Consider the following 14,424-nt stretch of genomic DNA (forward strand, 5'->3'; position numbering starts at 1 on the left):
TATTCCTGGGTTGCAAGGGTGATTCAATATTTGCAAATCAATCAACATGATATACTACATTAATAAAAGAAGAATAAGAACCATATGATGCTCTCAATAGATGAAGAAAAAGCATTTGACAAAGTACAATATCAATTCATGATAAAAAACCCTGAACAAAGTAGGGATAGAGGTAACATACCTCAACATCATAAAGGCCATATATGGAAAACCCACAGCTAATATCATTTCAATGGGTAAAAACTAAGGGTTTTTCCTCTACGGTCAGGAACAAGTCAGGAATGTCCACTCTCACCACTGTTATTTAACATTGTACTGGAAGTCTTAGCCTCAGCAACCAGAAAACATAAAGAAATAAAACACATTCAAATCAGCAAGGAAAAAGTCAAACTTTCACTCTTAGCAGAAGGCATGATACTCTATATAGAAAACTTGAAAGACTCCACCAAAAAATTACTAGAACCAATACACAAATTCAGTAAGGTTGCAGGATACGAAATCAATGTACATAAATCGGTGGCATTTCTGTACACCAATATAAAGAAGCAGAACTAGAGATCAGGAATCAATTCCATTTACAACTGCACCAAAACCAGTACAAGACCTAGAAATAAGCCTATCCAAAGAGGCAAAATATCTGTACTCTGAAAACCATAAAACACTTATGAAAATAATTGAAGATGACATAAACAAATGGAAAAACATTCTATGCTCATGGATTAGAAGAACAAATATTGTTAGAACGTCTATAATACCCAAAATAATTTATACATTCAATGCAATCCCTATCAAAATAATACCAGCATTTTTCACAGAGCCAGAACAAATAATAATTCCATAATTTGTATGGAACCACAAAAGACCCTGACTAGCCAAAGCAATCTTGAAAAAGAAAAGCAAAGTTGGAGGCATCATGATTCCTGACTTCAAGTTATATTACAAAGTGGTAGTGATCAAGACAGTATGGTACTGGCAGAAAAAGAGACATATAGGGGCGCCTGGGTGGCTCAGTGGGTTAAGCCGCTGCCTTCGGCTCAGGTCATGATCTCAGGGTCCTGGGATCGAGTCCCGCATCGGGCTCTCTGCTCAGCAGGGAGCCTGCTTCCTTCTCTCTCTCTCTGCCTGCCTCTCAGTGTACTTGTAATTTCTCTCTGTCAAATAAATAAATAAAATCTTTAAAAAAAAAAAAAAAGAAAAAGAAAAAAGAAAAACAGACATATAGATCAACAGTACAGACTAGAAAACCCAGAAATGAACCCACAATTATATGGTCAACTAATCTTTGACAAAGCAGGAAAGAATATTCAATGGAGAAAAGACAATCTCTTTAACAAATGGTGTTGAAAAAACTGGACAGCATCATGCAAAAGAATGAAACTGGACTACTTTCTTACATGACTCACAAAAATAAGTTCAAAACGGATGAAAGACCTAAATTTGAGAGAGGAAGCCACTAAAATCCTGGAGGAGAACACAGGCAGTAACCTCTTTGACATTGGCTGTAGCAACTTCTTACTAAATACATCTCCAGAACCAAAGGAAATAAAAGTGAAAATGAACTACTGGAACTGTATCAAGATAAGAAGCTTTTGGACAGGTAAGGAAACAGTCAACAAAACTAGAAGGCAACCTTTGGAATGGGAGAAGATATTTGCAAATGGCATATCTGATAAAAGGTTTATATCCAAAAATCTATAAAGCACATAGCAAACTCAACACCCAAAAAACAAATAATCCAGTTAAAAAATAGGTAGAAGAGATGTGTAGACATTTTTCCAAAGAAAAATTTTTCCAGATGGCTAACAGACACGTGAAATGTTGCTCAACATCACTCCCCATCGGGGAAATACAAATCAAAACTACAATGAGATACTATCTCACATCTGTCAGAATGGCTAAAATTAGCAACATGGGAAACAACAGATGTTGGTAAGGATGCAGAGAAAGGAGAATCCTCTTACACTGTTGGTGGGACTGCAAACTGGTGCAGCCACTCTGGAAAACAGCATGGAGGTTCCTCAAAAAGTTAAAAGTAGAACTATCTAATGACTCAGCAATTGCACTACTAGGTATTTAGCCAAAGGATATAAAAACACTAATTTGAAGGGATACATGCACCCTAATGTCTATAGCAGCATTATCAACAATAGCCAAATTATGGAAAGATCCCAAATATCCATCTACTGATGAATGGATAAAGAAGATGTGGTGTGTACACACACACACACACACACACACACAGGAATATAACTGAGCCATAAAAAAGAATGAAATCTTGCCATTTGCAATGTTATAAATGGAGCTAGAGAGAATTATGCTAAGTGAATTAAGTCCACCAGAAAAAGATAAATACCATATGATCTCACTCATATTTGGAATTTAAGAAACAAAACAGATGAATATAGGGGAAGGGAAAGAAAAATAAAATAAGATAGAGAGGGAGACAAACCATGACACTCCTAACTATAGAGAATGAACTGAAGGTTGCTAAAGGGGAGGTGGGTGATGAGTGTTACAGAGGGCACTGGTTGTGATAAGCACTGTTTTTTAACTGTAATCACTAAATTCTACTTCTGAAACCAGTATTACACTATCTGTTAACTAACTGGAATTTAAATAAAAGCTTGAAAAAAAGTTATGCTTTTAATAAACAAAGCACAGAAAATAAATAACTTTAAATGATATATTCAGCTGAGAGGGTGGAAAAAGTTTAATTAGAATCTCTGCAAAGGGTGCAATTTGTCATTTGGACCACAAGATGGAGGTACCAGTCACCTCCAAGGCAATAAAGATGAAAGAAATAGCTTCTTCTATGTTAAAATTACAGAACTAATTTTAAAAAATTATATATATTCCTAAGTCATTTTTAAAAATGGAAATTTATTCTAACAATTATATAATGAAGTCTGTACTATGATTCTGAAGAGAATTCTCTATCCAATCCCATTCAATTTCAACTCTCAAAAGCATGTCAACTCAATTTTTTAATTCTTGTAGAAAAACACTTAGAAAGTTTTAAAATAGCAGCTGAAATGAATTGATGAAGTAAGTAGTACTCCTAAAAGGGAAAGGCCTCAATAAGAAAAGTTAACAGTTCTGTCTGATTTATACTGACAGAGAGAAACTGGGTTTTGCACAAATATGTTAAAACAAATGGAATTCATTGCTAACCTTGACAAAGCAACAAAAGATATATTATTTTCCTTATTTGTTGTAATTCTTCCACCACTACAGTGAATCATAACAAGTGCTAGGAATAGTGCCTAATCCATAGTATTTAATATTAATATTGTTGGGCGCCTGGGTGGCTCAGTCTTCGGCTCGGGTCATGATCTCAGGGTCCTGGGATTAAGTCCCGCATCGGGTTCTCTGCTCAGCGGGGAGTCTGCTTCCTCCTCTCTCTGCCTGCCTCTGCCTGCTTGTGATTTCTCTCTGTCAAATAAATAAATAAAATCTTAAAAAAATATTAATATTGTTATTGCCATTATTATTCTTAATGTAAAGCAATCACAAAATCTTCAAAGCAAAAGAGGACAAATGATTCTTTCTCTTGTGTATTTTCAGCCTCACTTAGAAACAGATATAATATAGTCTAGTCACTCTATCTTTATTAGTTTCCATTTTGGCAAAAAAAAAGAAAAAGAAAAAAATCCTGTATTTCCCTGGCAGGGAAAGAGAATTCAAGACTAATGATGCTTACATTCATTTTAAAGCCAGTATAAAGGATTGACATATAGGAGTGTGACATTTCATCCTGTTCTTCTTGTAGATGAAAGTATGACACAGATGTGGTTCTACTGGTATGAGACAGGAATGCAAGCAAGGACTACAGGGAAAATGTTGGTATTTTCCATTCACCAAAATACAATTAATTCAGTGTTCAAGTACATGGAATGATGCAGACACATAGTAAGTAGGGAATTTGGTAAGCAACTGACATAATCTCAGAAGAAAACATAATTAAGGAGTTATACATTAAAACAGACATCAGAAAATTAAAAATCCAACCTTCAGACTACCCTGAGACAACCTATATAAAAAGTTTATAACTATTATTTTATATTCAGCAAGGTATTTTAAAGTAAGCTCACCTTCTTCTAGATATCCCTAAACAAAAAACTTATTTTAGTTAGTATCATAAAACATTTTAGGGTTTTCTATCAATTTGCTGATGTCCAGGGTAATGATTACATTGTGATCTCTAACAACTCAATACAGAATATCTCTTCCTATTCTAAAAATTTTATGTATTTTTAAAAAATTTTTGGTCAACTCCTCAGAATATAATTGCTACTTATATCGTTGTTCATTACAGACGAGGAAAAATCCAGTGTCATTTTAAAATTCTTGTCTTAAGAGTTAGCAGTTTATAAAGCAGTAGTACAGGGTTTATTTAGAGGAAAAAATATAAATCCAATCATTTTATTGTTTATTTTTTAAGATTTACCTATTTATTTATGTGGGAATAGGAGAGAAGCAGGAGAGGGACAAACAGACTCCCCATTGGGTGCAGAGCCAGACACAGGGCTCCATTCCAGGACCCAGAGATTATAACTTGAGCTGAAACCAAGAGTCAAGATGCTTAACCCACTGAGCCATGCAGGTGCCTCTCAATCCAATTATTTTAGAGAAAAGATGCTTCCTTCAAATCAGCTCAAAGAAAAATGTTTAATAAACTGGCACCCTACAATTATTTTAACAATGCTGCCACCTGCTGGAAAAATCTGAAATGTTTTCATTATTTCCCAAATATTAGACTATCACATAAAAGAGCTGTATCATGATCTTCCAATTACCCTCAAAAACCAAGACATACCTTATTTAATAATTCTGACCATGTGATTTGTCTGGTTCTTAGTAACAGCAAATTAACCAAATACTAATTCATTACAGTTTTTAGTATATTTAAATACTAAATACAAACACGTTCAGGCAACATCATCAAAACAAGCCAACTCTGTAATTACATGCAACAGTAGATGTTACAGGTTTTGGATTATCAAATGATGATATATTCACCCTTAAGGGAAAAAAATAAGACTGGGTATCATAATAGAAGTTTGAGGCTAGCAATAAAACTATGTTTGGAAGATCACTGACGAAGCTAAGTCCAACCGGAACTGCATTAGGAAAGTTATGGAAAAGATAGTCTCATTTCTAATGAGAGCATTTTAGACCATGAAGAATAATTTGGCCATTCATCATAAATGAAAAATATATATTCTTTAATCACCTGTTTTAAGATTTTGTAAAACAACTTCATCATTTCCCATGGTTTTAAAAATTTTGCTTTGTTGTTGTTTTTATAATTCTGGGTCCATAAATATCTCAATTCACTGAACAGCTGTTTTGTGAGTGCCTACTCTCTCTACCCAGGCATGTATACATGAATCTTATTTAAGTATTCAGAAATGAAACAATCACCTCATGTTGAAAAAGAGAATAATCCCAAGTTATATGGGAGTTGTAAAGATATGAAATAGAGTTGGCACTTGATGAATTGTAGCTATCATTAATGTGACTATTACTAAAATGACTGGAGGCTACGCTAAATTGAGAACAAAATGGCCATTGATTGGAGTACCTGGCTGGTGGCTTAGTTGGTGGAGTGTGCCACTCTTGATCTTGGGGTGGTATGTCCAGCCCCAAGTAGGGTGCAGAGATTGCTTAAAAATAAAATCTCTAGGGTGCCTACAGGCTCAGTGGGTTAAAGCCTCTGCCTTCAGCTCAGGTCATGATCTCAGGGTCCTGGGATCGAGCCCCATATCGGGCTCTCTGCTTGGCAGAGAGCCTACTTCCCTTCCTCTCTCTGCCTGCCTCTCTGCCTCCTTGTGATCTCTCTCTCTCTCTCTGTCAAATAAATAAATAAATAAATAAAATCTTAAAAAAAAAATCTTAAAAAAAAAATAGCCATTGATTTAGGTTTACCTAATTAACCTTTCAAAATATAAGTGGGGGAAGAAGCTAAAAACCAAATAGCTAAGGACATCATCAAAATAGGCAAATAGATCTGAAATACATAAAACAGGTATGTTTTGTATAAAGCAGTGCTGAATAAATATTTGTTACATGAGAAATTAATGAATGGTACAAGATGAGCTGGAAGGCAAATTTAGGAATGCTGACTGGCTTATGAGCTAGCAGACATATAAGCCACACTGGAAGAATCTCTATTGGTGGTCCCAAAAAAGAAATTCTGACAGAACCCCAAGCTTAGAGCAACAGGCCTGAGAGCACAGGGGGGGAAAAAAAAAGTTTAAAAAAGAAGTAAGCAGCAGGCCTGAAATCAAAGTCAAAGGTCAAAAAGAAAATCTGACTTGCTATTGGCATTCTTAAGATTTCTACTGGCAGGGGCTAAAAGTGAAGCATCCTGAGTAACGACTATAGTTCTCCCAGAAAAATTTGACTAGAGCCCTATGAGAAGCCACAGGCACATAGCATTCATACAGGTATCCCTTAGTACAATCACTTTCAAGTAAAATGAGGGAGATGTCACAAAAGTCTTCTAAGGGGGGTAGTCAGGAATTAGAAAACATAACCAACAGAAAGCATAAAAAATAAGATGACTAAAGTAAGGCTAAATAAATCACTACAACAAATATAAATGGATTCTGCCACCATTTAAATAAAAAAAGTTACTTTTTTTCAACATCCACTCCCAAAAAAGCAGGGGTCTGTGTATGAAAGGGGGGGGGTGGTAATTTCAACATAAAAAGAGAACATACAAATTTCAAGAGAATTAAAAACAGGAATTATATATTATATATATATTATAATTAGGAATTATAATACAAAGATTGTTCAGAGATAAATTTATACAAATTGCAAAAATAAGTCAACAAATCAATCAATCAACAAGACCAGGGACAATCAAGGAAATGTGACAAAAAGGATATCTGATCATGTTAAGGAATTATTTATTTCTATATGATATGATGATTACTGTCATATTTAAAAAGAGAAGCCTTGTGTTTCAGAGGCATAATCTAAGTGGTTTACAAGTAAACTGACATATTTAGTATTTGTTTCAAAATAAGAGGAAAGATGAATAGAACCAGGGAGAAAATAAAATATAGCCATGAACTGGTACCTGTGAAAGAGAACGATGGGTACCTGGAGGTTTGTTTTATCATTTTCTCTACTTATTCTTTTTTTTTTTTTTTTTTTTTAGATTTTAATGAGTTATTTGAGAGAGAGAATTTGTGAGCCAAAGAGCACATGCAGGGGGACCAGCAGGCTAAGGGAGAGGGAGAAGCAGGCTCCTACTGAGTAAGGAGCCCGATGGAGGGCTCCATCCCAGGACCCTGGGATCATGATGTGAGCAAAATGCAGATGCTTAACCAACAGAGCCACCAAAGTGTTCCCACCTTTATTTTTAAAGATTTTGTTTATTTATTTATTTGAGAGAGAGGAGAGCCTGAATATGCACAGGGATAGGGGCAGAAAGGGAAGGAGAGGGAGAAAATCCCAGGACGACTCCCCACTGAGCCCAGAGCTCCACACAGGGCTAGACCTCATGGTCCTCAGATCACAAACCTAAGCCAAAACCAAACCAAGAGTTCCACACTCAATTAACTGAGCCAACCAGGTACCCCTTATTTTCTCTACTTTTTATGCCTGAAATATTTCTTAATTCAATAGTTAAAAATAAATAAAAGGATAAATAAAACAGAAGTGAGTCTCTGGGTAGAACAAAAGGTAAAATCAAACTACTTTAACATCCTTTTTTAAAAAAGGAAACACATGGAAATGATACAAAATACCCTTCAATTTTAAATAAAATTCAATTTTAGATCGACAAACCTCAATTTAAAATTACTACTTTTAAGTTTGGTCTATACCTCTTCCAATTTGGCTTCTCAAAGGTGTTTGAGAACTCTGTATTTAAAGGACTCTTTTTTAGCCAAAGGATTGAAATATAAAATTCAGGAAATGTTATTATAAATAGTGTGTTTGGCACACTGATAATCCAAATACATGTGAGTCTAAATATACCCATATAAATTAGAAAGTATACAAGATATAATCGGGCAGTAAATGTTTTTATGAAAAATTTAGGACAAATTTTTCTTTGCTCACAATTCTCATAAGTGTACAAATAATGCTTCATTAAAAAGTGGAGAACAAAATTTTAAAAATCCTTTAGAATGTAAGACTTTCTATTAAAATGTTGAACTTGAATAGATTTATTTTATAATTATTAAAACAAGACAATTTGAAAATCACAGCTAGTAGCTTAGTATAAACAATCCACTATGCAAAAAGTCCTAGTGAGGGTTTATACAGTTTTAAAAAATGTATTCCAAAACTAAATCTATTCACCATGTTTGATGAAACACTTAACCCAGATTCTGAAAGAAGGCATCACTATTATTACTATCTGTTGCTATTCCTGTCTCGCCCCCACCCAATTCTGTTTTGGGAACATCAAATGAAGCTCAGCATCATGAAAAGTAACTCTAGATACAACTCCTAAATAGCTTCATTCAATCAATTTTTATTTCTTTTCTGATTGCTGAAAATTAAATAACTATTACCTGATTCAGCTCCCTGGTAAAAATCACATAAGCTTTCAGGTTTGAGTTCTAATAGCATGAATATCTATGGATCTAACAAAATTATTGATCTAAAGATTAGATTATAAACAAATATCACTTTTAGGATGGACTCAAAGGTCGTGAATGTCAGCCAGGTAGTGTGGATATATTCCTCCTTGAATGGGAAGCCCCTGAAATGAGTGTTCCTATTTATCTGCCTCCTGATCTCATCTATATGGATTACTCTCTCCCTCCTTCAATTCAAATAAACTTAAAGTTTTAGGGATCACCTACATAAAGGTGGCTTCCAAATCTGCATTTTAATAACATCTTTGGAACTGCAGATCTAAGTACACAATTGCCTGACTCTACAATTGCCCTATTATAACAAATTCTACTTACTCTTTTACCAACCCACCCTAAAGCCTACTTCTCTATTTGCTTTTGTCCTCTTCAACCTTTATTTGCAGGAATCTGTATATCACAATCCAAGGGCTCTCCAGAATTAAAATCATCTTTGGCCTTTCATCTTTTCCTTTCCACCAGTCTTAGTAATTAACAAGTTTAAAAGTTTTGCTAAATCAAAACTTGAGTCTCCTAAGATCTCTTTCCAGAATCACAGTCAATCTAGCAATGCTCCCACCAAATAGTATTTCAGCTCCTCTCTCCCCTTTAACTCACCTTCTACAGGGCTTCCGGAGTCATTTAATAGCTCTGACCATGTTGCAAGCTTTTCAATGGCTATCCACCAGATAGAGAATAAAGTACAAACTTGAAACTTAGAGTATTCAAGGCCATTTAGTATATGACCCTGTCTATCCCCTCACTAAAACAGCTTACTCTAGCTCTTCTCCACTGAGGTCTACCAGCATGGGACTACCTTCTAATTTCTGTGATATTTCCTATCCCCTCCTAGCCCTGGCTGGGAATGCTCTTCAACCACTCTTTCTGAAATTGTATTTATCACTCAAGGCACTAATCAAATGTATCCAGCTCCTTATCTCCCCAAATTCTCTCAGTTATAATTAAACATTAGGCACTCTCTTCCTTTTCTAGCATGGCTCTAATAGGCTGAAAGTTGTTTCTTCAAAAAAGGTAAGTTCTGATTTAAAGGGCTGCAGAGATTAACCTAATCGTTTTCTATACAATAATCTTCCAAATATCTAAAGCTACTCCTAAATCTTATCTTCAAAGATAAATTTCCTCAAAATTCACAGCTAATAGTCATAGATATAATTTCTGGAAATTTTTATTTTCATAACTACTCCTGTCTGGACACTCTAGATTTTCAATCATCTCTCCTAAAGTGTGGTGTCCAGAGCCAAAGACAATAGTCCAAGCCTTGTTTTTTGCAAATTATGCATGATATTCACCTTCCTTGCCAAATTTGGACATTCACAACATCTATTAGGAAATTAACAACTCAAAACAATCTTTCAGTAATAAACTTGTTAGTGGTAACTGGGTGCAGATGTTTAATAAATGTGCAAAAGATAAAGATGAAAATAATAAAACAAGGTTCAAAAAGGTCCTGGTCAGAATTAAGTATACAAGAATTTACCTTAGGAAGGGAACTCCTTTTGAAACATGAGATAAATGGAACCAGACAGATAAAAATTCGGAGGCACTATAAATTAAAAGCGTGCAATATCAAAGGAAAGTTCTAGACAAAGTTTATTTGTAGAATCTTTTACTAAGTAATCTTCCATACAAGAAGCAAACTTTCAATAATAAGAATATGTTGATTAACAAATTTTCCTTAAAAACTCCAACAAATGTTATCTTCACAATCTTATTATTCTCAGATGCCAATATGGTTTTTTCTTTTTTTTTTTTTTTTTTTAGTTAAAATTTCAACAATCAATTCTAAACTTAAATTCAGCTGACTGGACAATACTCCAGAGATTTATTTTAATTTGCATAAGTATCTTTGCTCTCATTAAATCATATCCTAATGTGAAAAGTATAGTAGTTCTTTAATGACTGGCACCACACTAATTAACTGAATTAGAAGAAAAAGTCATTTCCTCTGAAGAGCTCTTAAATACTCTTCAATGGTGATGTTAAATACTTAACAATTCATTCAATTCACAAAAACTCAATTCAAAAAACCATCTTTAATACCAAGGAAATAAGTTAGATGACTCATTTTTTGAAAACTTGCATTACAACAAAGACATTGCCCCCTATAAATAGCAGAAAGCTTAGGAAATGTGTGACAGTATTTACAGACTGTAATATGTGTCTGTGCCACAGGCTTCAATTATCTAAAAACGGAGTAACACAGATATGTTATATAGCAGCATACAATGATTCTCCTATATCATTAATAAAAGCCTCATTTTCTTACAGCCAGCCAAGAGTACATGAATTCCAAATATCAAGCTGATAGAAGTAGAAATTTATAATCACTTTGGAAAACCATTTGGTATCATCATAAGATTAAAGATCAACATATCCTTTGACTCACAAATTATGTTGTCTTAGAATACACATGATTTTGTTAATTTAAATCTTTCTTCAATCATGCTGTACGTATTTCCACTGAAATGATACAAGGAAGTTGATCCAAATTATTTTTAATGGTCGAAAGATTTGAAGGGATACTTCACCAAAGATCTTGGGATGGCAAATAAGCACATAAATAGATTCTCAACATTCTCAGTCATTAGGAAAATGAAAATCAACACCACAATGAGACACCACTATGCAATTAATAGAATGGCTAAAATAACAATAAAAACAACAACAAAAACCTGACAATACAAAGGGCTGGTGAGGATGTGTAAGAAGAATTTTCTTTAACATTGCTGGCAGGAATGCAAAATGATATAGCCAATGTGGAAAAGAGTGGGATAGTTTCTTACAAAGTTATATACATATGCACACAACCCAACAATCTCACTCCTAGGTTTTACCCAAGAGAAGTGGGAAAAGATTCACACAAATTCCTACTTGAGAATGTTTATAGAAGCTTTCTTCATAATCACCAAAATCTAGAAACAACCCAAAGTCCTGGAGAATGGATAAAGTGTGGTAAACCCATAAATGAACTACTACTTAGCCATAAAAAGGAACAACTACTGACACATGAATCAATCTTAACTGCATTACGCTGTCTGAAATAAGCTTTCTTGGAAAGACTACCTCCTCCATAATTTCATTTATATGATATCCTGGAAAAGGCAAATCGTAGGGACCTATAACAGATCACTGGTTGCCAATGCCTGGTTATCAGGTAGGGGAATGAATTACTAAGGGGTAGAGGGAACTTTGGGAATGAAGGAACATTCGGTATCCTGATTGTGTGATAGTTAAAGGACTATGCATTTAAAAAAAAATCATAAAACCACACACCAAAAAGGGTAAGTGTTACTGTATGTAAATTATACTTCAATAAAAAAGGCAACAGACATTTTGCATATTTTTTAATGCTACTGGCAACTTATGGAAAAGAAACATCTTTCCTTCTGGTCCCAATTTGTGAAGAAACACCATCAATCTGCTAGGTTCTTCGTGGACTTTAAAAAAAAAGAAAAGAAAAAAAGACATATTCCCGACCCTGACAAAATTTAGAAGCTCATTTAATGGGAAACAAGGCTTAGATATTAAGTTAGGGAAAAAGGCTAAGCAGAACAATTTTGAGTGATAAATCACTGAATACACTTTACACGTGCTCTAAGGAAGGAAGGAAGGAATAATTCTTTGACTAGAGCTATCGGAAATGAATGGATCATAATATTGGAAAGACTTTAGTGCTTCTCAATAACTGCTATTATTATCATTTCTAACTTCCAAGTGAGGAGACTGAGACTTGGGAGGACAAAAATCTTGTCAATTTTCCCTCAGTTACTACGTTTTAGGGCTGAAATTTTAACCCAATCCCTTCTGATCCCAAAGCCTGAGATCTACACTGAGATGACGGAGCCACAATGGAAAAGGTTAAAACGGCTGCTACGTGATGTGATTTCTACGCGACAGGAACGTCCCCTAACTCCCCAAACCCCACTACTTTGCATGAACCCTAGGAAACACCACGATTAGAGCAATGACCTTAGAGTGAGCTCCCCGGGGTTTTGAAGCGCAAATTCATGGGAAAGGGAACATAAAACCTTTTCTCCACAGTGTGCACAGTCCCACTTCTGACAGTTGGACGAAGGGGACGCGTGAGGCCAGCGCCATAGCTACTCAAAAAGGTCAATACCAGGAAAGAAGCAAGCGGAGGCGGCCTGGTCGCCAAGAAGGGTGCAGGAGGAGGAAAAGCAGCTTCCCTGCCTTCCTGAGGCCCTCTGATTAAAGACCTCCGCGGACTTGTCCCTTTCTGGATCGCCTAGTGGCCGGGACCAGCGCCGAGGCGTCGTCAGCGGGTGGGCTCTTGATCCCGGGAGGAGAGAGCTGCGTGGGCGGCGCGGTGACACCTCACCGAGCCGCTGCAACCCACGAACCACGGGCACACTGCGGACCGGACCGCGGCTCCAAGTGCTCAGCTCAGAGTGAAGGGGAGACAGGGGGAATGAATTTGGGCTGTCCCCCCAAGTGACATCCCAGCCATTGCACGCTGTGTTAGTTTACCAGACACTCTGACGTTTCCCTTATTTACTGACCGCTCAACCGCTCCTCTCGCTGTCATCTCACCTCTCCAGTTCTTGTATTCCGGGACATAGTAGTATTTGTTCCCAAACTGGTCTGTGCCTACTTGCTGCTTCGCTTCCTTTGACAGCGCTCTCCCTAAGGCGCGGAACAAATTCTGAGACCAACCCATGCCTTCGGCCGGGATTCAAGCACAAATCGCAGCCGGATCCGCCACGACGGAAGCACAAACGCTAGCCAGGAGCGGGCCCCGCCCACCCACTCCGTCCTCACGCCCTTCTAGTAACGGCGCTCACCATTGGTCGGATGGTACGTTGCTTGGCCAATAGGAGACACCACTGTTACAGCCCGCCCTCCGAGCTCTGTCATGGCGGCGTCCAGTTTTCGAGCTAGTGTGAAGGAACGGAATGTTAGGGTTTTTATTAGCAAGACAGGCGGGTTTGGACGACCCTCTTCGCCTCCGGAGAGCGGAGTCCACACGGAGGTAAAGAAAACCTTATTTTTTTCCTCAAACGGGCCATTTCAAATACGGACCAATTTTTTGTGTTAGTCTTGCCTCTCACTTTCCCGCCTAATTATCACCTTACTTTCACCAAACTCGACTTTAATTTCTTCTGCTTACGAAAATAAGATGCCTTCTACATACCTGTAGGCTGGGGATGCACACGAGGCTTCTGGGGAAGATACTTTAAACTTCTTTTCCCTCACATTACATTTCCTCCCCACTCCCCAAGGAATAACTACTCTCCTAGGATTCCTTCATTCGTTCAGTCGATATATTTACTGAGCATTTGTTTGCCAAGCATTATGTTAAGGGCAGAGCATTGGCCAGGAATTGAACAAAGTTTACCATGCCTAGAGCAGACAAGGGGACCATTGACAAGAGATGAAGCTAGAGATGTAGTCCGGCGCTAGGTGAGGAAGATCCTTGTGTAGTTGGTGAACAGGTATGGCGATGAGAAGAAGGTGACAGTGGATTTTGTCATCTATTTGGAGAATGGATTGAAGTTGAGAGCCAGAATGAGAGTCAAGTTAGGTAACTGTTCCAGTTGTCCAGAAGACAGCAGATGGAAGCCTGGGAAATGGTGGTTGGGTTGAAAATATTATATATATATATATATATATATATGAAATAGAATCAACCAGCCGTGTAAATTGGTTGATTCTAGTAAATGATGGAAGGAGTCAACGGTGATTCCCAGGTATGTGCTTTTTATGTAGCAGAGTGAATGTAACTTGCCCATATTGACTTTTCTGTACTACTTTTTAAAAGTTTTTAAAGGTTTTATCTACCCAT

At 36.6% G+C, this 14,424-nt stretch overlaps 2 protein-coding genes across 17 annotated transcripts in view; one reads left to right on the plus strand and one right to left on the minus strand.

Annotated features, from left to right (window-relative positions):
* The window catches only part of NDUFAF2 (NADH:ubiquinone oxidoreductase complex assembly factor 2), a 357,071-nt gene that overhangs the window by 266,007 nt on the left and 76,640 nt on the right, over positions 1 to 14,424 (minus strand). For 10 of the 11 annotated variants that reach the window (XR_014310371.1, XR_014310372.1, XR_014310373.1 and 7 more), the window contains one exon: positions 13,424 to 13,516. Coding sequence is in view for 7 of the 11 variants with exons in the window: in XM_082725906.1 (XP_082582032.1) it covers positions 13,424 to 13,516 (93 nt within the window). In the remaining 4 variants the exon portion in view is untranslated. Of the gene's footprint in view, positions 1 to 13,172; positions 13,396 to 13,423; positions 13,517 to 14,424 lie in introns of those variants that run through there. The other variant, XM_082725907.1, reaches the window with a different exon arrangement.
* ERCC8 (ERCC excision repair 8, CSA ubiquitin ligase complex subunit) overlaps positions 13,464 to 14,424 on the plus strand; it is a 56,145-nt gene continuing 55,184 nt past the window's right edge. For 4 of the 6 annotated variants that reach the window (XM_082725895.1, XM_082725897.1, XM_082725896.1 and 1 more), the window contains exon 1: positions 13,464 to 13,611. In XM_082725895.1, coding sequence (XP_082582021.1) covers positions 13,535 to 13,611 — 77 coding nt within the window. In that variant the 5' untranslated portion in view covers positions 13,464 to 13,534. The remainder of the gene's footprint in view (positions 13,612 to 14,424) is intronic. The other 2 variants (XR_014310370.1, XM_082725899.1) reach the window with 1 other exon arrangement.

The sequence above is a fragment of the Mustela nivalis genome, assembly GCF_964662115.1.
Source record: "Mustela nivalis genome assembly, chromosome: 3".
Taxonomy (NCBI): domain Eukaryota; kingdom Metazoa; phylum Chordata; class Mammalia; order Carnivora; family Mustelidae; genus Mustela; species Mustela nivalis.